The 25,084-nt window shown below is 40.3% G+C and overlaps 1 protein-coding gene across 10 annotated transcripts in view; it reads left to right on the forward strand.

The window, feature by feature from the left end:
* Positions 1 to 25,084, forward strand: part of PPP1R21 (protein phosphatase 1 regulatory subunit 21) — a 34,522-nt gene that overhangs the window by 6,378 nt on the left and 3,060 nt on the right. For 3 of the 10 annotated variants that reach the window (XM_081331621.1, XM_081331620.1, XM_081331626.1), the window contains 15 exons: positions 7,899 to 7,993; positions 8,268 to 8,320; positions 9,203 to 9,352; positions 11,687 to 11,788; positions 11,872 to 11,960; positions 13,241 to 13,377; positions 14,049 to 14,141; positions 14,624 to 14,751; positions 15,446 to 15,598; positions 17,672 to 17,764; positions 18,957 to 19,205; positions 19,938 to 19,973; positions 20,488 to 20,604; positions 23,671 to 23,769; positions 24,293 to 24,421. In XM_081331621.1, coding sequence (XP_081187747.1) covers positions 7,899 to 7,993; positions 8,268 to 8,320; positions 9,203 to 9,352; positions 11,687 to 11,788; positions 11,872 to 11,960; positions 13,241 to 13,377; positions 14,049 to 14,141; positions 14,624 to 14,751; positions 15,446 to 15,598; positions 17,672 to 17,764; positions 18,957 to 19,205; positions 19,938 to 19,973; positions 20,488 to 20,604; positions 23,671 to 23,769; positions 24,293 to 24,421 — 1,723 coding nt within the window. Of the gene's footprint in view, positions 1 to 7,898; positions 7,994 to 8,267; positions 8,321 to 9,202; positions 9,353 to 11,686; positions 11,789 to 11,871; positions 11,961 to 13,240; positions 13,378 to 14,048; positions 14,142 to 14,623; positions 14,752 to 15,445; positions 15,599 to 17,671; positions 17,765 to 18,956; positions 19,206 to 19,937; positions 19,974 to 20,487; positions 20,605 to 20,985; positions 21,216 to 22,787; positions 22,900 to 23,670; positions 23,792 to 24,292; positions 24,423 to 25,084 lie in introns of those variants that run through there. The other 7 variants (XM_081331624.1, XM_081331622.1, XR_014026972.1 and 4 more) reach the window with 6 other exon arrangements.

The raw sequence follows: 25,084 nt of genomic DNA on the forward strand, positions 1-25,084 counted from the left end.
AGGTCCAGGGTTTCAAGTCCAGTCCACCACGCTAAGCAAGTCCACAAGGCAAAGTGAAGGCACAAGACAAATGGCAGTCCTCAGGGCAAAGACAAAGTACAAGGCAAAAGGCAGTTCTTAAGGCAAAGCTAAGCAAAGGGCAAAAATCAGTCCTCAGGCAAGGGCAAGGTACAAGACAAAAGGCAGAAGGCAGTCCTCAAGGTTAGGCAAAGCAAAAGGCGAAAGGCACAAGGCAAAACTGGGGGAGTATAAGCTAAAACATCAAAATTGTTCCTGGCAAAGAGAACTCCCCATGGCTTCTCCTTAAATCAATCCACTCCAGGTGTTCCTTGTGAGAAGGGGTGGGGTGACCTTCTTCTGAGTAGCCTTACAACCCTTCTCTAAGCTTGCCTATGCTCCCTCTCTGTGCCCTTGGATTGAGTGAGGGAGGTAGCTCTTTCTCATTAGAGGGGATCTGCTGCCTATCAGCCTCACTGCCTGTCAACAGCCAATCCTCCTCTGTGTCTGTGAGGGCAGGCAGCTCTCTGGTCGACCACCTCCCCCAATGCCTGAGGGGCCTGGGACAACATGGTCCACAGCGCCTAGCCTCTCAAAACCTGCCAAGGGAGACGTGTCATCATTGGGTGGTCCCGATTCCAACTCCTCCTCTTCCTTCAAACCGGGCTCCAATGGGGCCATGACATACTAATACTATAGTAATAATTACTATTATCAGGGCTTTTTTTCTCATAGAACGCTCAGAACGGCGTTCCGGAACCTTTATTTTGCAAAAAAAAAACCACAACCCAGCTCCCTTATTGGTTTTCCTAAGCTAGCAATCTTGGCTCTTTTTTATGACTTCAACTCCCAGAAATCCTGAGCCAGCCATGCTGAGGGGAAAGGGAGAGGTTTCCAAGCTGAGCCATGCTGGCTCAGGAATTCTGGGAGTTGAAGTCCTTGAGTCATAAAAGAGCCTGCACTAGAGGAGGACATTAAAATTATTTACAGGATTACTTCTTTAGGAACTAAACTTTTAGAATCTAAAACAGCTAATTCAGAAAAGCCAATAGGAAAGAACCTCACATTTTTCATCTGCTTCTGTCTTTTGGAAGGTAAAATTAGATAACAAAATAATCTACCATATCTTTCAGACCATAAGATGCACTTTCCCCCCCAAAAAGTGTGGGGGGGAAACGAGGGTGCGTCTTATGGTCCGAAGGTGATCCGTATGGCCAGCCCCAACCTCCGCAAGTGGAAAGCAAGGGAGATTGCCAGGAGCGCGAATCGGCACGTGCTGAGAAACGCCGATCTCGCGCTCCTGCAATCTCCCTTGCTTGGTTTCAGCTTCCCTTGCTACAAGAGAAAGCAGGCTGAAACGGAGTGAGGGAGATTGCCAGGAACACGAATTGGCCGATCTCGCGCTGCTGCAATCTCCCTCGCTCCGTTTCAGCCTGCTTTCTCTTGTAGCAAGGGAAGCTGAAACCGAACGAGGGAGATTGCAGGAGCGCGAGATCGGCCAATTCGCGTTCCTGTCAATATCCCTCGCTCCGTTTCAGCTTGCTTTCTGCAAGAGAAAGCCAGGCTGCAGGGCTGCCTCCACAGGTACTGCTCTAACGCGGAGAGGGAAGGACAAAGAGGGAGGAAAGGAAGAAAGGAAGGAAGGAAAAAAGGAAGGGACAATGGGAGAGGGAGGGAGAGAAATAGAGGGAGAGAAAGAGAGGGAGAGAGAGAAGGAGAAAGAAATAGGGAGGGAGAGAAAGAGGGGGAGAGAGAAGGAAAAAGAAATAGGGAGGGAGAGAAGGGGAGAAAGAGAAGGAGAAAGAAAGGGAGAGAAATGGAGAGAGAGAAAGAGGGAGAGGGAAAGAGAGGGAGAGAAAGAAAGGGAGAGAGAGAAAGAGGGAGAGAGACAAGGAGAAAAAAAGAGGGAGGGAAATAGAGGGAGAGAGAGAGGGAGAAAGAGGGAAAGAGAAAAATAGGGAGAGAAAGAGGGAGAGAGAGAGAAGGAGAAAGAAAGGGAGGGAAATGGAGAGAGAGAAAGGGAGAAATAGAGGGAAAGAGAAAAATAGGGAGAGAAAGAGGGAGAGGGAGAGAAAGAGGGAGAGAGAGAGAGAGAGGAGAGAGAAAGAGGGAGGGGGAGAGAGAGAAAGAGAAGGAGAGAGAGAAATTAAATTAGTAACATGATTGTTATGTGAATCTGGTTTCCCCACTAACTTTGCTTGCCAGAAGGTTGCAAAAGGCGATCACATGACCCTGGAACAATGTGACCATCATAAATATGAATCGATTGCCAAGCATCCAAATGTAAATCACATGACCCTGGGGATGCTGCAACGGTCATAAGTGTGAAAAATGGTCATAAGTCACTTTTTTCAGTGCTGTCGTAACTTTGAACAGTCACTAAGTGAATCATTGTAAGTCGAGGACTACCTGTATCATTTTTTTTCCTTTTTTTTGGGGGGGGGGGTCAAGTTTTTGACACCTTGCTGGGCCACTGATGGCACTCGGACATTGCCTTGTCCTAAAAGTGGTACAATGGATGAAAAGGTTGAAAAGCCCTGTTTTAGTATACTGGTACTATTTGGTTCAGAATATTTTTTTTCTTGTTTTCCTGCTTTAAAAACTGGGTGCGTCTTATGGTCAGGTGCGTCTTATGGTCTGAAAAATACGGTATTTCTTATGTTAACATCTCTGCAATGAAATCAAAGGTAACAGGAAAGAAATGAGAAACATTTTTCTCAATGTAATATGTCTAATTTAGCTGATTCTAGAAAAAAAATAGTATCTTTTGTACAGTCTTGAAAACTATTTTGAATCTAAACAATTCTTAAGAATGAAATATTCTTAATTTGGACTTTACTTTTACTGTTTGGACTGTTGTGTGTTTTGAAAAATAGATTATTTAGAATCTTGTTATGTTGCACTTCAGTCTTTAAATAATTAACCTAGTATATACATAACAATATATGATGTTTACCCTGGTGAGCTTAACATCAATAACAACATTTATTAAAAGGCTAAAATAATTTCTGGGGGCATTATCTGTATAGTAAAATTTTGGACAAGCAGTGATCATGTTACATATGTGCATAAGCGTAGTCAGTAGCATATGCCATTTTAAAAATATCAGTCATGCAAAGAAACAAAAATAAGTCCAAAATATCTGTATTACATCCAGAAATGCCAACTTTGCAACCAATATTTCTCATCCATAACTATGGCACCCTAAGGATACCTGCATACATGCAAATGTTTCTCTGGGATCAGTAACGCAACAGGGATTGCTTTTTCCTTCCAGTAACATATACCCCGTATAAGCCGACTCGAGTATAAGCCGAGACCCCCAATTTCACCCCCAAAAACTGGGAAAAGTTGTTGACTCGAGTATAAGCCGATCCGCCGTTCTGCAAGCCTCCGCCACCGGCGGAGGCTGGATCCGCGCTCTGCAAGCCTCCGCCGCCGGCGGAGGCTGGATCCGCGCTCTGCAAGCCTCTGCCGCCAGCAGAGGCTCGATCCGCCATTTTGCAAGCCTGAATACACAGGAATACCCTGTGTGGCCGCGGCTCTCGGGGAAGCCCTGGCTGTCCGCTTCCTCGCTCCACGCTGCCATTTGGGGCCCGCGCGTTCCCCGGGCAAATCGCGGCGCCCAGCAGGCGAGGAAACACGCCCGCTCCAGTCGCCCCCCCTTCCCTCAGGAGACGCGAAGCAAGTGACCGCCCGAAGCTTACCGAGGACTTGCGCGCGGCCGAGGCTTCGGTGCTTCCAGGATCGCGCGCACCTCTCCCAAGCCGCCGCCGTCCGGAGACCTGCCGAAGTTTGGGGAGGTTTGGGGAGGTGCGCGCGCACCTCCCCAAACCTCCCCAAACGTCGGCAGGTCTCCGTTCCTCCGCGCAGACCTGCCGACGTTTGGGGAGGTTTGGGCGCCTCCCCAAACCTCCCCAAAAGTCGGGAGGTCTCCGTTCCTCCTGCCGACGTTTGGGGAGGTTTGGGCGCCTCCCCAAACCTCCCCAGGTCTCCGTTCCTCCGCGCAGACCTGCCGACGTTTGGGGAGGTTTGGGCGCCTCCCCAAACCTCCCCAGGTCTCCGTTCCTCCTGCCGACGTTTGGGGAGGTTTGGGCGCCTCCCCAAACCTCCCCAGGTCTCCGTTCCTCCGCGCAGACCTGCCGACGTTTGGGGAGGTTTGGGCGCCTCCCCAAACCTCCCCAAACGTCGGCAGGTCTCCGTTCCTCCTGCCGACGTTTGGGGAGGTTTGGGCACCTCCCCAAACCTCCCCAGGTCGCCGTTCCTCCGCGCAGACCTGCCGACGTTTGGGGAGGTTTGGGCGCCTCCCCAAACGTCGGCAGGTTTGCGCGGAGGAACGGAGACCTGGGGAGGTTTGGGGAGGCGCCCAAACCTCCCCAAACGTCGGCAGGTCTGCGCGGAGGAACGGAGACCTGCCGAGGTTTGGGGAGGCGCCCAAACCTCCCCAAACGTCGGCAGGTCTGCGCGGAGGAACGGAGACCTGGGGAGGTGCCCAAACCTCCCCAAACGTCGGCAGGAGGAACGGAGACCTGCCGACGTTTGGGGAGGTTTGGGCGCCTCCCCAAACGTCGGCAGGTTTGCGCGGAGGAACGGAGACCTGGGGAGGTTTGGGGAGGCGCGCAAACCTCCCCAAACGTCGGCAGGAGGAACGGAGACCTGCCGACGTTTGGGGAGGTTTGGGGAGGCGCCCAAACCTCCCCAAACGTCGGCAGGTCTGCGCGGAGGAACGGAGACCTGGGGAGGTTTGGGGAGGCGCCCAAACCTCCCCAAACGTCGGCAGGAGGAACGGAGACCTGGGGAGGTTTGGGGAGGCGCCCAAACCTCCCCAAACGTCGGCAGGTCTGCGCGGAGGAACGGAGACCTGGGGAGGTTTGGGGAGGCGCCCAAACCTCCCCAAACGTCGGCAGGTCTGCGCGGAGGAACGGAGACCTGGGGAGGTTTGGGGAGGCGCCCAAACCTCCCCAAACGTCGGCAGGAGGAACGGAGACCTGGGGAGGTTTGGGGAGGCGCCCAAACCTCCCCAAACGTCGGCAGGAGGAACGGAGACCTGCCGACGTTTGGGGAGGTTTGGGGAGGCGCCCAAACCTCCCCAAACGTCGGCAGGTCTGCGCGGAGGAACGGAGACCTGGGGAGGCGCCCAAACCTCCCCAAACGTCGGCAGGAGGAACGGAGACCTGGGGAGGTTTGGGGAGGCGCCCAAACCTCCCCAAACGTCGGCAGGTCTGCGCGGAGGAACGGAGACCTGGGGAGGTTTGGGGAGGTGCCCAAACCTCCCCAAACGTCGGCAGGAGGAACGGAGACCTGCCGACGTTTGGGGAGGTTTGGGGAGGCGCCCAAACCTCCCCAAACGTCGGCAGGAGGAACGGAGACCTGCCGACGTTTGGGGAGGTTTGGGGAGGCGCCCAAACCTCCCCAAACGTCGGCAGGTCTGCGCGGAGGAACGGAGACCTGGGGAGGTTTGGGGAGGCGCCCAAACCTCCCCAAACGTCGGCAGGAGGAACGGAGACCTGCCGACGTTTGGGGAGGTTTGGGGAGGCGCCCAAACCTCCCCAAACGTCGGCAGGTCTCCGTTCCTCCGCGCCCTGCCTGCCTGCTTCTTTCCGCTGCGGAAAGAAGCAGGCAGGCAGGGCGCGGAGGAACGGAGACCTGCCGACGTTTGGGGAGGTTTGGGGAGGTGCGCGCGCACCTCCCCAAACCTCCCCAAACTTCGGCAGGTCTCGGACGGCGGTGGCTTGGGAGAGGTGCGCGCGATCCCGGAAGCACCAAAGCCTCGGCCGCGCACAAGTCCTCGGTAAGTTTTTTTGTTGACTGGAGTATAAGCCGAAGTGGAATTTTTCAGCCCAAAAAGTGGGCTGAAAAATTCGGCTTATACTCAAGTATATACGGTACCTAAAACCAGTTTATTGCATTTGGCAATTGTACAAAAAAAAATCTCATTCATTTAATTTGAAATCAAGTGAAAAATTGATTTAAATTATTTTATTAAAACAAATTAATGGCAATTCCTTTATAAAAAGTTGCCTCAAACAAAATGAGTTTGACATGCCTGCTCTAGATAGTTGAATGCTCCAAAATAAATTCTAGACCAGGCCTGTACATGCAGCCTACCAAGCACACTTGGACAGAGCACAGACTTTTTTTAAAAAAGTAATAAAATCACCACCACTGCCCTTAAAGTCATGTTGCCTAGTGCCTCCATGGCTTACCATGACCACAGGCTCCAACACTGTAGATGCTCCTCTAGTCACCAAATCATTGATTAGCCCACCAGCATTCCTTTGCAGACCACAAAGATTTTTAATTTATCAGTGTGGGCCTTTCCTTTCTACAAGATAAATAATAATAATAATAATAATAATAATAATAATAATAATAATAATAATAATAATAATAATAATAATAATAATAATAATAATAATAATAATAATAATAATAATAATAAGTAGTAGTAGTAGTAGTTGGAAGGGACCTTGGAGGTCATCTAGTCCAACCCCCTGCTCAGGCAGGAAACCCTATACCATTTCAGACAAATGGCTGTCCAGTCTCTTCTTAAAAACTTCCAGTGTTGGAGCATTCACCACTTCTGGAGGCAGGTTTTTCCACTGGTTAGTTATTCTAACTGTCAGGAAATTTCTCCTTAGTTCTAGGTTGCTTCTCTCCTTGACTAGTTTCCATCCGTTGCTTCCTGTCCTGCCTTCAGGCACTTTGGAGGATAGCTTGACTCCCTCTTCTTTGTGGCAGCCTCTGAGATATTGGAACACTACTATCATGTCATCCCTCACCCTTCTGTTCATTAAACTACACATACCCAATTCCAGCAACCGTTCCCTATATGTTTTAGCCTCCAGTCCCCCAATCATCTTTGTTGCTGTTCTCTGTACTCTTTCTAGAGTCTCAACATCTTTTTTATGTCGTGGTGACCAAAACTGGAAGCAGTATTCCAGGTGTGGCCTTACCAAGGCATTGTAAAGTGGTATTAGTACTTCACATGATCTTGATTCTATCCCTCTGTTAATGCAGCCTAGCACTGTGTTGGCTTTTTTGGCAGCTGCAGCATACTGCTGGCTCATATTTAAGTGATTGTCCACTAGGACTCCGAGATCTCTCTCACAGTTACTGCTATTGAGCAAGGTACCACCTATACTATACCTGTGCATTTGATTTTTCCTGCCTAAATGTAGAACCTTACTTTTTTCACCATTGAATTTCATTTTGTTAGATAGCACCCAGTGTTCGAGTCTGTCCAGATCCTCTTGTATCTTAAGCCTATCTTCTGGAGTATTGGCTATTCCTGCCAGCTTGGTGTTGTCTGCAAATTTGATGAGTTCCCCATCTATCCCCTCATCCAAATCGTTGATGAAGATGTTGAAGAGCTGCACAGACCTCTTTTAGATTTTCCTCTTGCCTTTCCGAGTTAACTCCTTGGTCTGTCATTGAGCAAGAATTGACTTTGTAGGGAAGCATATTATCATTTGATGTATATTTAACATATGTTCTACCTTTATTTACCAATTATATAATATTTGTATGCAATCCACATGGCGAGGTTTGGGGAAATTTACAATAGAAAAAATATATTTTTAAAATATAGAGTGGGCTCTGCTGCTCCCACAGCACCAGCCGCTCCGGCTCCGGCTCCAGGAAGGGGAACCCGCCGCCAACACCCTTCACACCTGTGACTGCAGCACACACCCCCACGCCCACGCCTCCTGCGCCTGCCAAGATGAGAGTTCCGGCACCTTTTTTTTTAAAGAAAAAAAACACTATTATATTAATAAAAAAAGTTTTGCTTTCTTGATTAATTGTAATGTTGGCATTGCAGTTTTTTATTTTGTTTATCAGCTTTTTAAGAAAATGAACAAAAAATAAAATGTTGATGTTGTCTTATTTTTGTCTGCTAGCCAGCAACAGCTACAGCATCTTCATAGAGACCTGAGTAGCAGATTGGATGAGTCTTTACAGATTATAAGTGAAAAAGTCCCTTTCAATGATACAAGTAGGTATTGAATTAAATTGATTGCATTTACAGTTGAATAAAGGGGAAAAATCGCAGAAAATTGAAAAGCTGAGATTTTTTTTCTTATTCTGACTTATTATATGTTTAACATGTATTTATATATTTATTTTATTTTCATTTTAAAATGTGGTTACTGTTACAGGTTGTAAAGATACTGTCCATTCTTGGATGACTTATGAACTAACAAAAAGTTTTGAAAAGACTGTCAGGGGAAATATATTTGATCTAATAATGTGAATTGATTATTTTGTAGGATCTACCCAGTATAATGCTCTGAATGTGCCGTTACATAATCGACGCAGGCAAGTGAGTAATACAATTAAGGGTGCCTAAATTAAGAAATGTGCATTTCTTTAGCATTTGTGAATCACTCACATGTGATGCTGGTTCCCCATTAAGTATGTTTAAATGATTTCAGATTCTGGGTAATACCTTGTACAGTAGAAACATTTTTTAAAAAGAAGAGAGTCCTGAAACTCTGCTTGATTCCTTTTAAATGAGATAATAAGGGGACTGGTTTTGTGATGCAGGACAGGACCACTTAATGCCAGAATTTGTTTCCCCAAAATAGATTGATCTATTTTCATGAAAAGATAGAAAGTTCTTGAGCTGAATTCAATTTCTGGTGGTCACATTGATACATCCATTTGCATTACCATTGTCTATTATGTTTTTTCAACTTTCCAATCTATCCTACATCTCTGGGTTTTTCTTATGATACCGTAACAGAATATTAATCAGGTCCATGCTACTTATATTTTTGAGATCAAGGTTAGCTAGATGCTGTTTTTAATTGAATACAGGCCCTGTATCTTGCAAATATGATATTGAGTGTAGTGTTGTAAGACAACAATCTCAAATTAATTGCAAAGCTCTTATGTCAGCTGCGGTTCCACCTCATTTGGGAACAACTCCATTCCTTTGCAGCGAAACCTTATGTAACCCAATCTACTCTAACATGGAAATGGTATCTTTAAAAGGGATGTTAGAGAAGGGTGGAAGAGCAAAGTCACTTATATGATGTGTTTTTTGTTTGTGTGCCTCTTACATTTAATGCCAATATGTGCTACTGAACCTTTGCATATCTGATCTTTTAAATATCATCTTGGCGGTTCTGTTTTTCAATTGGGAGCACTATTACATAAAAGCTCTTATAGAGTTGTATCTTGGATCTCTATACTTTTACAGTTGAAACTTCGGGATCTTGCTGGTCAAGCTCTGGCCTTTATCCAGGATTTAGTGACAGCTCTCCTAAATTTCCACACCTATACTGAGCAGCGAATTCAGATTTTCCCCATTGATTCTGCCACAGATATCATTTCACCATTAAATCAGAAGGTAAGATTATTAGGGGAATTTTATACCATTAGATATAATGAATTATTTATTTATTTATTTATTTATTTGATAATAACATACTACTTCTAAGCTTTCTACAGCTTGACAAGTACAGTAGAACTGTTAAAATAACTTTTGCATTTGTGAAAACTTCAGTATGCAGAATTGGGTGAAATATGCTGTTCTAATCTCTTGTCAGTATATCTTCATTTCTAGTCTGGCGATTCCAGATTATATTGCATCTTCAAATGAAAAAAGTAATACATGGCAGGGAAAACTGCTTAAGATCTCGAAATGTTGTTCCCAGCTACTATATACTATACTTGGCCAAATGGATCAGTAATCTGACGATATAAGATAGCTTCTTGTTTTATATAATGTGTTTCCCCAAAATTAAGACCTGGTGTTATATATACTTTTTTGCCTCCAAAAGAGGCATTAGGTCTTAATTGCAGAGAATGTCTTACCTTAGGACCACCACAGCCAGGCCTCCCATGCCACGACACCTGTCGTGCCACTCCTTGACTTCTGCGGCTGCTTACTGCTGTGTATGTACGTGTGTGTGTGTGTATACACACACACAGACACAGACACACAGACACACACACACATATATATACATACATACATCTCTCTCTCTCTCTCTCTCTCTCTCTTTATACACACACACATATAAAATATTATATATCCAATAATATTTTGGTACAGGATCTTCTGATTTAGGGCTTCTGTTTTTGAATTTTATTTCAGAGTTTTCCCTGCACTTGTAGTTTTAAATATGCATACTCCTTTATTATTTTGTTTTAAATTTACTTTTAAGATGTCCTTGGATGGTTTGTTGGCATTGTGAGTTAAAAATAAATATAACCACAGGAAGTATGTGCCCTAAAATAGTCAATTTGGTGTGTGATAACTGAGAATGCTGTTGTTCATGGAATGCTAAAAGATGCTCACTTAAGAATGTGATTACCCAGAACGTGAACAGAGGTCCAGAAAAGGGCGTTTATTAATATTCAAGATGTTTTGTCACTCTCTTAACAAGGGGACACTGAAACATTTGGAACTTGCTTCATTTAGAAAAGTGTTATTTAAAAGGGAACTTAATAAAAAATTATAAAGAGGGAAAGAGAAATGCCTTCTAGACTCCCTTCGGCTATTAAGATGGCTTCTGCTAGAAACAATGTTAAATTTGATGAAACAGTAATCAAACTATGCAAAGCTTTTTTTTCCTGTATCAGGAAAAAGTGCTGGTGTGTGTAGAGGGAGTTGCCTATTTGTAGTTAGGAATCATTGAAGCTGTGTAATTGATGAAGAATTAAACTCTGTCCTTCAGTAGTTTGACCAAATTAATCAATGAACCATTAAACCATTTGGCAACAATGAGTCTCTGTAATATTTATTTATTTTTTATTTATTTATTTTATTTTAATTCCATTTATATCCCGCCCTTCTCCGAAGACTCAGGGCGGCTTACAAGCTTAGCAGTAGCCTTCATTCTATGTATATGCCTGCTTATTAGGGCTTTCACCCCCCCAAGCGGCATTATTACAAAGTCAGCTTAATTGCCCCCAACAATCTGGGTCCTAAAATTTAAAGGACTGTAATTATTTTCTTTCAACATAAGTCTTTTCTAAAATATCTCCTTTGTATAAATAACTTCAATTTTTAAATTGCTTCTGAGCAAATTAGCTGTTCACATTAATATCTATAAAAGTTTGTTTTCTCCTTTCTCTCTATTCCAAGTGGCAGTATAAAATCAACTGCAAAATCTTTCTCTTATCCCTTGAAGGTAAATATAACTATGATGTTGCGATAATGCCAGTGTTCTGTACCAGCCTGCTACCGGCCCTGCAGAAAAGGCAGGGACAACCCCTTTTACAAGAAGGCAAGAGGCTGGAATTAAGCCTGCCAAATTTATTGATACAAAAACAAACAAGACACGAACCAAGAAAGAGGAGCTTTTCAAGCGGTTGCCTTCAGCAAACCAGCCCTCCCACGCATTCCCCTTTTATACAGTTTAGGGCGTGGCTTCTCTCTGCCTCCTTCCGAGGTGCCCCATTGCCTTCCTCTGTTTACTCCTGATTGACTGCCTCCTGCGTCGGGCGTCCTTGAACAGGGCCAGCTGTGGGTCATCTTCATCCACGCTGTCAGGCTCACACAGCTGGGTCTCCGTCGTGACCAGGTGGGAGGGGCCTGGCTGAGGGCTCTCATCAGCAAGCTCTTCAACACCCCCCTCCTCCTCCTCTGAGTCGTCCGACCCAACTGCCGAACCCACAGGCTGACCCTGAATCACAACAGCCAGCTAAAACCACTGATAGATCTCTTTGCATTCAGTTCTCACAGTACCTTCATGAAAATGCATCCTACATTCGCCCAATGGAGGAAGGAATTCTGCATTTGTTTGAGAGCATCACAGAAGACACCATCACAGTGCTGGTAATAGTTATTCTGTTGCTATAGTTCCCTGTTTAAAGTTCTTGATACTAAATATCTAAAACTTCTTCTTTTTTTCTTGCAAGGAAACAACAACGGAATTGAAAACATTTTCTGACTACTTAACATCTTATGTCTGGTTTCTCAGGAAGATTCTTCCTTATCAGTGGAAAAGGTACTATCAGAGTTTCCCCCCCTCCTCCCAAGCAATTTGGAACTAGGTAGATAAATAGAAGATACATAGAAAACAACCCACTTTTCAGAACTTTTTCCCACCAGTTCAGGAGAAAGGCAAGAGGAAAACAAGCAAACTTGATTGTGCTCCTCCCTTATACAGTAATGTCAACTGTCATAAGGAAGATTAAGCAGGAAATGTGATGCCTGAATACCCATCAAAATCTAACATGTCAGAGCATGCAAATTGGATAATAGCAAATAATAGCAAATTGGATTTTTTTTTAAAAAAACACACTAGCACAAACTTGTTTTCTCCAGATGTAATGGTATCTGTAATGGTTGGGTATCCTGGTAATCATAGTTCCATCTGGAGACTTGTCAGGTGGGTGAAGGCTGCAATAGTGAGCAGTTGGGAGCCCTCAGTGCACCTTAATGCACTCTGGCTTTCTTTCCTATCCTTTTATAATTGATGGTGAAACTATCCTTTCAGTATTATGTACAGTTGCTACTACCACATCTTGAAAACAATATTACAGAGCTAAAACTCTGTACAAATGAAGCATCAAAAATAATTAGGAGGCTGGAACATAAAGAAAGACTATAGAAACTCAAGCTCTTTTAGCTTGAATGAAGATGGAAAGGGAAGATGAGATAGAAACATATAAAATCATTCATGACTTAGATAATGTAGCATTTTTAGTCATTCATTGAACCGCATACAGAAAGATTCAGGACTCAAGTAGGGAATTCATTTTCCTATCACACATAATTATTTATAATTTATAATTATAAATTATAATTAAAAACTAATAAATTAACTGGAGGAGGGAGTATTAGATATATTTGCCATCTTGGGTTATTTATAAAAATAATGAAAATGGCTTAAGATCTAATCTAATCTAATTGAAATTGCTGCTTGGACTTCTGCTAATGACAGTCAATATGGGTGATTTTGAATGAAGGACTGAAAAACTTAGTGGAGGATCAAGCTTTCAATTACTACTAATTTTGATGATTGTTTACTGTCTCCTGAATCAGGAGGAGCAGCATGCTTAGTTCGAAAGTGACAGTGGAAAGGATTTATTACTCTTTCTGGCTTTATGCTGCCCAAATCTGTGCAATTGTCACTGTGCAATGCAGAATGCAGGTCTAGATTGGTTTTATAGCCTGACCCAGCAGGCTCTTCTTATGTTTTTTTTCCTCATACTTTTTTTTTAAAAAGTATCAAAGTACCATCATAATACTCACTCTCAAAAACATAAATTCATATGTTCCTAGTTTGGAAGAAGAGTGTGAATCTTCTCTTTGCACAGCTGCATTAAGAGCCATGAATATGAACCTGCAAAATGATATGAAGAAGCTGACGGCAATCTTTGAGAAGCTGCATACATACATTAGTCTTCTAGCCTTACCCAGTAAGTGTGGGCTTTGGGCAACAGCAGTTCAGGATTCAGTGTGATGTATGAAATGTGACTTCTTCAAGAAGACAGATACTGAATTATTTACATGTCATTCTCTTAATTGACCCAAAGAAGCTGGCCTATTCATCTGTATCTTTCACTGTAATAACTCATGTAATAGATGAAGGAAAATAATTGAAATCAATCCCATGAAATGATTTGAATTATTTAAAGTAGGAGTGATTTAAAACTTTACTAATTTAGGTTCTCACTCAGATTTGTGTTTCTAATTTTGTTTTAACTGCTAATCTGAATGGTAGTGATTTTATTGTGTGCTGACAATTATTCAAAAATTTAAAAAAATGCATTTAATTTAATTATTTTATAATGTAATGCCACATAGTATTTTTCAGTTGGTTTTTCTGTGCCATCTTAATTCTGCTTAAAAGAAGAAATCTGAACTTGGTACAAATGTAATAAATAAGCAGAAAAAAACTATAATTGGATGTTGCAGCCTTCTGGGCTCATTGATTACACTGTTTAACCAAATTAGGTCTGCGGTTTATCTCAAAAGAGGTCTTTGATTTGTTTACCCAATACTATTCTGTGTTTCTCTTCCTATTTCATGCTTTTTTAATGCTGTATTTGTCACCAAGTTTCAATTTATAACTGTTTATACAATCTAGGCACAAAAGCAGATCACTTGCTTCGAACGAACTTCAGCTCTGTGTTCACACGCATTGCTTCATCTCTTAATGGATTTCATGAAGTTACGAAAGGTGAGACCATTTGAACTTGCTGTGTAGTTCACCCTGATTCAAGGAAATGAGAAGGTGAGGGAAGCAATGAGATTATAATACATTGCAATTTTTTATCTGGCAATCCTGTTAAAAAAAACTGATTACTGAACAGTAACATATGTAAGCTATTGGTTTCCATAATGGTGAGGAGGATATATCTTCTTGCAAAAACACTTTTTGAGTAAAAAAAAGTAAAAGGTAGAAATAGCAAGGAGAAATAGATTTTCAAACGATTAGAATGAGAAGTTCAAGGCAAAGGAGAACTAATGTGTAACAGTTTAGACTGAGAATTTAAAGATTTTCAGTTCATCTTCATTTATGTGTGTTGACAGGATTTTTTTGGGAATACAATGAAGACAAATTCCATGTGAACTATCTTGAGATGGAATATAAATCTTAACAGGTAAAGGTGCTGTGACCTATGTGTATAACTGATACATATTAATTCCTTTTGATTTTAGATATTTCCAAGCACTTTAGTCAAAAAGCTACCTTGGAACATGAGCTCCCTATAGCCACTCAGAAGCTCATCACCACCAATGATTGTATCTTATCCTCTCTGGTGGCATTAACTAATGCAACAGGCAAGGTAAAGTTTCTTTTCAACTCAAGTGGTGACTTATCTGGAGAGCCGTTAGTGGTGAAAGCTTCAGGTTAGAAACTGGGAGACCTTGAGTTCTAGTCTCACCTTAGGCACAAAAACAGCTGGGGGCCAGTCACTTCTCTGAAGGAGCAGACAATGGTAATCCACTTCCAAAATCTTGCCAACTTGTTCAGGCAGTCACCAGGAGCTGACACTAAATTGAAGGCATCAAGAAAAGCAGATATATTGTAATGTGACCAGTGTTATCTTTTTAAAAAGTACTATTCATGAGGTAAATCCTTAAAAAAAACCAGGTAGGATATAAGTTCAATATATTTAGACTGGGACTTCTGCACATTTATTTTACTTACATGCCTTCAGCCCCCACTTTTATTATTAAAATGTCAACCCCTAACATATTTTGCAGAAGTTCAAAGGCCCTATGGAGTTTAAATATAAAAAAGGGCGGTAGGTGGCTGCCCAGTGTTTGTGTGTCCATATCCTGTTATCTTAAAGGAGACAGTGGCTGTCTCACCCTACTGGCCTTCTGGGATTTGGGTGTTTTGTGACTGGCCACCATCATCTTTTTTGAACAAACAATCTATCATATGGTTTATTTCTCCTATGTTAAACCATGGTTTAATTTTATATCCAAAGCAGACCAGTGCACTATACCATGTCTCTATTTTTGTATGTCTAGATTGCTTCATTCTTCAGCAATAATTTAGATAGTTTCAGTCTATCACTGAGTTATGGACCTAAAGGAGGAATGGCATTTATCAACCCCCTCTCAGCTGAGTGCATGCTTCAGTATAAGAAGAAAGCAGCTGCCTACATGAAACTTCTGAAGAAGGTTTGTACTTGTTCACGTACAGTAGATATACCAACACCAACTTGGATTCCTTGGGTGAGCTCAAAAAGTCCTTTCATGTGGGACTGAAATATTTTCATCTTATGAAGAGGTTCTTTGTTAGAGATGGAACCATTTTTGTCACTCAGTTGTTTGTTAGCTAGTCTGAAGCTGAATTCAGGGATTGCAGAGGCTGAAAATTGACGGATGAGCGTGAGAGTTGTAATAGGCTTCCTGCTGTTAGCCTGTGAAATATTATGAGGGAATCTGAAAGGAATTCCAAGAAGTGGGAAACTTAGGGATAGATATTATGGCTGTTTGGGGGAAAATTATATCTGGGATTTCCATATGGGCTGAGAGGGGGATTGAGACAAATTGAGGATTTAAATTAAGAAGAACCATGGGGAATTAATGAGGCACTTGGCAGAAGGCTTACATGTTTAATTTTCAGCAGAAGGAGCAGATTCTTAGTGATGGACCTGTTTATGTTAGCAATAAGGTTCATGGGTATCTCTTCTCATACCTGACATTTATGTGCATTATTTAATTGCCATAACCAACAACAATATTTTTGTCTTTTACTCTGACAAGATTTCTCTAAACCTTGTGCCAAACTTCAGGAAGGAGCAGAAAGCAACAAGACACTGTGCTATGTCCTGAATATTTTTATGGCTTACTGCTGTAGGGAAATGTACTTCTTCCTATTTTTGAAGCTTAGTGTAATGTGGCAAAATCTCTTCCCCTCCCTCTTAGATAGTATGCAGAGTTGGTGCTAACCACAAATTTCCGATATACTAATTTCTGCTTAGCTGTGCGGAACCCTTCTTAACATCTATACGAATGGCTGCAAAATAATGAGAAATTCCCAGAAGCTTTCTCTTGTTTGCAGATAGCCAGAATTACAGTTGTGTTCATTTATATTAGCCCCATGAACAGATTTTCCCTGCAAAGAGTAAATTTGTTTACCTTCCTTCCACATAATATATTATACCTGCTGTACTCTACATATCTCAAGTTCTGGAGTACAACCTTTTATAGTTGTACAGTAGAGTGTGCAGAAAGCTGATAAGACAATTTATCTTCCAAGTGATGACCGATGAGCACCTATACAAAAGTATAACTTAATTTTATAATTTGTAAATTCATGTTTGTTATTAGGACATAATGTGCTGGATACTGAAACAGACATCCAATTTTTAATTTAAAACGTGTTTTTTTTTTAAAAAAAACTATGTTCATAGTATTTCTGTCCTATACTACTTCCGCTGCAAAGATTCTCAGCTGGTTAAATAGCACCACTTAAAACAATAAGACTGTCCAGCCTGATGGGTTTACAGTATAAAGATCGTGATAAAAAGGAAAAGGGAAGCAAAAACAATATATCACAGTGGAGATTGGTGAGAAGAAAATTTTTCACACAAACAAAGAATATAAGCATTAGGAAGGATTCAGACCTCTAATCATATACAGTATCTCCTCAGCCTGTTAAGTTTGAATTCTCATTTTTTTTATTTGTGAAGTGCTACAATGGATATAAAAGCTCAGTTGATATAAACACTAATTTAATGAGCATTGTTTTCATATTATCTTTTAGCTGAATGGAGAAAACGGGCAAGAGTAACCCTCTCATTTGTGTTTATCAGTAGCAAAGAGCTGAAAAAAATATTTCTCATCTGTGACTTTTATCACTCTGGCCAGCTGTTATTTATTGCATTTTTCCCACGCAGCCATAATCTCCTCCCCCTATTCCCAATATTTCTTGCAGTCTTTGCTATGTTTATATCTCCTGCAGTTTCAAACAATTTTTTTTCAGCAGAAACTTTCTCAAGAATAAAACCCATGATTTAAATAATTGCACTGAACGTGTGATTTATACAGAGGAGAAGCAAAGGCTTTCCTTTGTCATTTTTGCTAATTCCCACTCTGGAATGCTAAGAATAATGCCACAGACCTCTGCCCTAGAGGACTGAAAAGCATCTGGAAAGTGTTTTTGTTAACAAAGGGAAGGATGATGAAAAATACAAGATATTCCGGCCTAGCCTAGTTTACTAAAATGTATTTTTTTTGGGGTTCCAGCCTTGTCCTGATTCAGTGCCTTACGAAGAGGCTTTGGCCAATCGCAGGGTTCTTCTGAGCTCCACGGAGAGCAGAGAAGGACTCGCACAGCAGGTACTCATGATCCAATATGCAGCCCCTTCAAAGTATAGTACATGTACCATGTTTGGGAGTTGTACTGGGGAGACATCTTCATTTATCACAGATATCTAAATATGGACATCCATAATAAAGGGAGAATGAAACTTGGTTTTTGAACTTTCCTGTAGTATAAGTTCAATCCAAATGCAGAACACTGAACTAGAGCAAACAGGTTCTTTTATAACCTTTTCCTCCCAAAACTAGTTTTCTCTGCAAAAACCCAGTAACACTATTTTATAATACTTGGAGCTATACTTTGCTTATCTGCTGATGTATATTACCCTATCTGTATAAAATGTGTGTGTGTGAGAGAGAGAGAAAAAAAAGAAAGAAAGAAAGAAAGAAAGAAAGAAAGAAAGAAAGAAAGTGAAATTAGGCTGTAGTATAAATGGGTACTAGTAGTTTTTAGGACTATTATATGATATCCAGCCAGCTTCTTAAATTTATTTCAAAGTAAAAAGTGTTTAGTTCACTGGTAGACAGCAGTTAAAAGAATTAATATTATTTATGAGATCCTACTCTAGTTTCAAGTATAATTCAGTTTACAGTAATCAGAAGGATTCATTTAAAAAAGGGAGTTAGTAAACAGATGGAAATATATATCCAGAATGTACTTCCTGTTGGCGCTTTGGGAGAATAACTTTACATTCTCTTTTCCCCAGCTGCAAAACATTATCTAGAGCGAACAGTCCATTAACCAAACTTGTTATAGTTGGGGAAAGATCACACTAAAGTACTCATATCTTAATTAAATCATACTGTTCAGAGTTTTTAAAACAAATAATGTCTTTTTGGTTGTGATTTATAAAATGTTATCTAATCTGCTATTACAAGCATCTGTTTCTTCTGCTGTTGAATCTATGTGGCTTGTGTGCACAGCTGTGCAACTTGTTAGCATCATATGTTTACATTTTAAAATTAAAAAAACATTACAGCTTCATAAAAATCTGCTAGATACTTCTCAATGCAAACCGCTTGGGTGTGTGCAGAACACATGACAGCATATTGAAGTTAGATGTTGGTGTCTTCTATTCCTCCAACCTCCTCTTGCAACCAGTTCCATGTGAATTATTTTTCAAGCAATCCACTTCAGCATTCCCCCCCCCCAGTGTAGCTTAAATAGGCATCATTTTGCTTCAAAATGATAACTTTCCTTATTCCCCAGGTCCAGCAGAGTTTGGAAAAAATTGCGAAATTGGAACAAGAAAAAGAGCATTGGATGCTGGAGGCCCAGCTAGCCAAAATTAAGCTAGAGAAAGAGAATAAAAAAGTATCTGAAAAGGCCAAAACTTCTGTGGGCAACCAGCTGATTGAAGCAACCACAGAAAAATCCTGTGTGTTAAATTCAGTGGAACAAGAGAGCGATGATGGTGCAGAAAAAGCACTGAGAGAGCCAGTTCAAAGTACAAGTTTGGTAAGTGTATTACTTGCCACTGAGGTGGTGAAATATCGTGTTTTTTTCATGGATATTTATCATGAAACAATGGATTGTACTTCTGAAAAGAGTTTGGGTGCACAATCTGAAGAATGTTGAAGACCAGAAGAGGAGGAAGAACATCAAGGGACAATAGCTAACTAATGTAAATAGCTCAGTGGGTAGTATGGCAGTGTGCCAGTATTTTTCTAATAGAAGTACACTTCTCTTATCAGCAGTTCAGATTTCGTTTCTGCTAATCCATCATTATCTTAAACAAATTTTATGCAGCGTGACATTCCTGTGATAAATAATGGGAGATTATTTAATTGTATATTTTAGAAACTTGGTAACTTGATGCATTACATCTATTAGTGCTTCAAAGTTTCTTTTTTTAGCATTTGTTACCGGTGAGGTGATAATACACTTGCAATTCTGATTTAATATTTTTAACATACAGTATTGAGGAAAACAATTCAATGCACCTCAGGTTTTAATGTTTCATAGTCTTATTGAGCCCCATTGATTCTGATGGGAGGGAATTCAGCATACTGTATATTCAATATGTCCTTTAAAATTGATAAAACTAAGCATGTTTATACTTTTAAAATTTAGAACATATTTTGGTTAAGATTCTACTAAAGTAAGAAAGAGTAAATTCTACTGCATATAAATGATTTTAGAAGAATAAATTACTACTTTGAATTAACCTTGTCCTGATTTCTTTTAAAGATTGGAATGCTAACAGTGACCACTGGAAATGAAGAGGTACAATATTAATATTATATAATATATTTAGTATATCAAATAATGCCACTGGGATTATGAAAATAATAATAATAATAATTCAGTGTAGTTGAATGGAAGTTATTTTTGTTCCTCTAGTTTTACTAATACTAATTCTGCAACTATTTCTGGTAGCTTCCATTGTTATCTAACTTTAAAGATACAAGAAAGTAAATTCCATATTTTAACTATGTGCAATGTGAAGAAATTATTTTCTTTCACCAGTCAGCTAATTTGAGGTTCTACTTTCTGTATATTATTTTATAAATCTCAGTGAGTGCTCGTTTCACTCAACCTTTTTTTGCCCAGAAAATCTTTCCTCATAAATGAACTATTACCATCTTTTCATAATTTTGTTTGCACTTTTTCAACTCTACAATTTGTTTGTTTGTTATGGCTTTCACAGGCATTCAATGCAGTGGAAGACATGTTTGATTTGTGATGTTTTTCATACTTGAATAAACGTTTACATTTTCCCCACATACTTGCTTGGAAGGTTCCAGAAGCTGATACCAGGGAAGATTTGATAAAGAACCACTATATGGCAAGAATAATAGAGCTTACATCTCAGCTGCAGCTTGCTGATAGCAAATCTGTACATTTTCATGCGGAGGTAAATGAGCAATAAGTTGCTTACTCTGTATATTCAGACTTTAGTGTTACTATAGATGTTCTGTTTCTTATAGAGGTCTTTTCATTGTCTAATTCCTTGCCATTTATTTCTGGTAAGTAGGAGAATAAGATATGATTGTTTCAGTTATTTGTGCTATAATTTGCTTTTGCTATAAAGAAATATTAGGACAAGGAGGGCAAGTAAAAGATTACCTAGAACAAATGGATTTTCAGAGAAAAGGGAAGTTGCTACATGGGCATTTGGGGAAGGAAATTTCAACTATAAAGAGCAGCAAAAGCAAGTAAAATAAAGTGCTTTAGATGCTCAAAAGAATGGAGCTGTAGTCCCAAAGATTTACAGATGTTTCTTTTCTCACTCAAGAAGCTTCTTCAGCTCTGACTGGATGGTGGACTGAAGAAGCTTCTTCGTTGTGAAGCGAAACGTCTTCAAAGAAAAACAAGAAAGTCCAGTTGCCTCGTGAAAAAGTATCTTTCGGATAACTGTGACCTGAATGACCGAGAATCTCCATAGACAATGTAGCTGTAGAGTTACATGAAGAAATGTATTGGGCTGTAAATAGTTGAGAAGGAAGATCATGAAGCTTTTACAAGGTGAAGTCACTGTGGGATCCTTGATGCTCTCTGAGCTTGGTGGTTTCCTTAAGGATGTTTCATTACAAACTAGCTAACATCAGTGTTAGAAGGGAGTGTTCTTTCTTTGTGGTTCCTTGATTAGCTGTTGTTTACCATTAGGTTGTTTGTCTGTGCTGATAGTTTCTTGATTGGGGTATTGTTTATTTGATTTTGGTCTAATGTTAATCTTGGTGTTAATATGAGTGATGTGGCCAAATGGTGAAGACACTCAGCCTTCTGAAGGCTGAGAATTCAATCTTAGGTAGCAGATGATGTTTCTCTCCTAGGGCACAAAGAAAACAAACTCTGCATAGCCATCAGGATGGGTATTGGGCGAGTAAATGCTCAGCTCCATCCAGTTGCCCTGTTTCTACCCCAAATAGGGACTTTAGGATGGTAAAAAGGGGACTTAATCTCTGTTTATTTGGGTAGTGATTGCTGGTGAGGATGTGTTTTGATCTTTTTATTTTCTTTTGGGCTTTTTGATTGTCTCTTTTGAATGGTATGTAGATGTTGTTTATCTCTATGTGCCTGTTGATAGCTGATGTGTCTGAGTGCCAGGCCTCCAAGAATTCTCTGGCATTTTTGGACTTGGCTTGATTTAGAATGCTCACAGTTTCCCAGTTGAAACTTTGGTTAAGTCTGTCCATGTGTTGTGAAATTAAGTTTTCATCATATCTTCTGACTGCTAGCTGGTTTTCATGGATGCATTCTACTAGTCTTCAGCCTGTTGGCTATTATATAGTGGCTGTTACAGTCCTTAAACTGTGTGTTGTAGATGATTCCTGTTTTGAAGTCAGGAAGCTTGTGCAATTAGGAATAGTTAGGAAACCAGTAACAGGGATAAAGGAAAGTTTTTGCATTGTCAAAGTGATGAGATGCAGTAGATGAGTAATTATCATTGAAGTGCTATATCCAAGTACAACAAGTACAAGGTGGAGAGAAAATAGCAGGTGAGAGATAATCCGGGCCTGGTTAAGACACAGTCCAGAAGATGGAACTGAGGCTCCAAAGTTTTTGTTTTATGGTTTTGTACTTTTAATATTGTGGTGAGCTGTCCAGAGCTGTGTTCTAACATAGGTGGATGTACAAATCTTATAAGTAAATAAATAATAAAATGGACAGTGAGAAAAGGTTGAATGTTATAATGATATAAAGGAAGAAATGATGTGATACATTGTTTTTGAAAATAGGCAAAAGAGCGCTGTGTCTGGATCCTGAACAGAAAGGGCTGGTGAGGGTAAAGAATAATACTGAACGTATAGTTGATAGAAAGTGGCAAGATCAAAGAGGTATTTGAAGTGATTTGATCATGATAATAGTGGTAGTTGATATCTAAAGAGAGAAAACAAAAAAGGGTAAAGGTGGATTCACTTTTGGCTTTAGAGGGAAATTCTTCAGCAGAATGGGAAGCAGAATATCAAAAACACTTGTCATTTTTAGGGGTGAATGAGATGAACTGGCATTATTTACACAGACTGATCGTACAGGAAAAGAGCAAAGAATGAATTTATCGTGAATGAAGTTGCACAACTCCTTCTTCTATTCCAGTTCAGCTGTCTGATGAAATGACTGAGAAACAACCCAAAATTAGGGCAGAAAGCCAAGAGTTCATTGAGAAAAAGCAAATGTGTCAAGAGCTGATAATGAGGAAAAACTGAAGGTGCAAACAGAAAAAAGCTATTTTGAAGAAAATCAGTTGTATGATAGGCTGGAGGTTACGGAAGGAAAAGCATGTACAACATAAGGAGATACTGAGCAAATTGGTGATAAAAAGAATTGCATGGTTTTTGCTAAAAACAAGATTAAAAAACAAGTAGTTCTCGACTTACAATGACACTGAAAAAAGTGACATGATCGTTTAACTTATGACTATTATAGCATTTCCATGGTCATGTTATATAAAAATTTGGGTGCTTGCAACCTGATAAAGTCAATGGGGAAACCAAATTCACTTAACAGTCATGTTACTAACTTAACAACTGCAATGATTTACTTAGCCACTAGGGCAAGAAAGGTCCTAAAATGGGCAAAAATTCACTTAACAAATATCTTGCTTAGTAACAGAAATGTTGGGCTCTAATGTGGTCATAAGTCAAGGACTACCTGCATAGATCAAAACTTTTTGTTATTGGATTATAACAAAAATATGAAGAGACAAAATGGAACCTAAAGCAGTGGGCCTGGCTGGAGACCGAGGAGTATTGGGCTGTGTCCAAAGCTAGGAATTGAGGAAGGAGGTTAAGGAAAAGTGACAGGAGGCAGTAGGATCAGATGGACTATCAACATGAACATTAACATAACTGAAAAATCAGAGGAAGAATAAGAGCCATTATTAGGAGATCAAGTAGTCATCATTTCTGGGGCATATGTATATGCTGTAGCTACAGTTGTTGGAAACGTAACTTACTGGGTTCTTTGGGTTTTTTTATAGTGTCGAGCACTTGTAAAACGGCTTACTTTAGCAGAGAAAGCAAAAGAATCATCATTGGAAAAAATGAAATTAACAAGACTTAACATCAGCAAGTTACAGGCAAGGTTTTTTTCAACTTCAGGTAGTGGTGTAACCCATTTTTAAAAAATTGTTTTGCAGTTTTAATTATGGTTTTTAGCATTGTCCAACTGGTGAAGATTTCATTATGATTATCTGAATTTATTATAGGTGCCCAGCGGCAAAGGACAATCCAGTTCTGTTGGTTGATTTTTTTTTATCTGCTTGGTCACCCTGAATTTCTCATCACTGGGGGTGGGGTGGGGTTGCAAGCCTGTTGTGTTATGTGTTTTTGAGGTTAAAAAGTTTGAGTTCCAGTTGTAAAGTGGTTGGTCTTCAATGCCATTTGCACTTAATACCCAAAATGGCCCCAGTGTAATTCTTTAAAACAGGAATTGATCAATATCAATGCAAAATGCAAAATCACAACATGTGTTAGAATATGAAACTGTTCCTTTTTTGTCTGCATGTGTCCTGTTTTATGGGCTACTTATTGAATGCAGAAATATGTCATTGCTTTGTAATGTTGGGCAGAATCTAAAGCTCTCCTCCTCTGGATTTTTAGGATGAATTGACAACAACGAAGAGAAGCTATGAAGATCAGTTAAGCATGATGAGTGACCATCTTTGCAGTATGAATGAAACCTTAACCAAACAACGGGAAGAGATAGATACATTAAAACTGGCTAACAAAGTAAGTAATCTCAATGCCATGAGTGATATTTGGTTTCTTGTGCAATTTATTGGAGTGTTGTATTGTTCTGTGCATTTCTGGATGTTTAACTTAATGATCTGTGGAAATGCCATAGGCCTTACAAGGAAGATATACAGATGAGTACACTATGGATACTGGTCTGTGAATTATGCAAAATAGAATTGGGAGTTTTGATTTGGCAATAAAGATTGTCTGTGGTTTAATGTTTAATTATGTCCACACTTCTGCCTAGCAGATCGAAGATATATTAAAGTTTCATTCAGAAGGAATATATTCTACCTTAGGTGTTTAGATGTGATCAGGAAAGAAATACAGGTAACAGGATGAACAGCACAAAACAAGCTGCTAAATTAAGATGAGATAAAGAAAAGTTTAAAGATACAGGTTTTGAGAAGATGTATAAGTGAAGAAATTGATTTATACCTTGGAACAGCAAATACAAAGCACTGAAATAAGAGAAATAGAGAAAGGGACTATTTTGAATGAGTGCACAAAGACTTGATTGAGCTTTGAAATTGTGAGTCATAGCACAGTTAGATGGTTTTAGGCTCAACTCATTGACCTCTTCATTTAGAAGGAATTCTGATAACCAAGTCTCTATCTTAAAATTGATGCAGTTTTTCTGGGCTGAAATGAATCAAA

The sequence above is a fragment of the Vipera berus genome (assembly GCF_964194415.1).
Source record: "Vipera berus genome assembly, chromosome: 1".
In the NCBI taxonomy this organism is placed as follows: Eukaryota; Metazoa; Chordata; class Lepidosauria; order Squamata; family Viperidae; genus Vipera; species Vipera berus.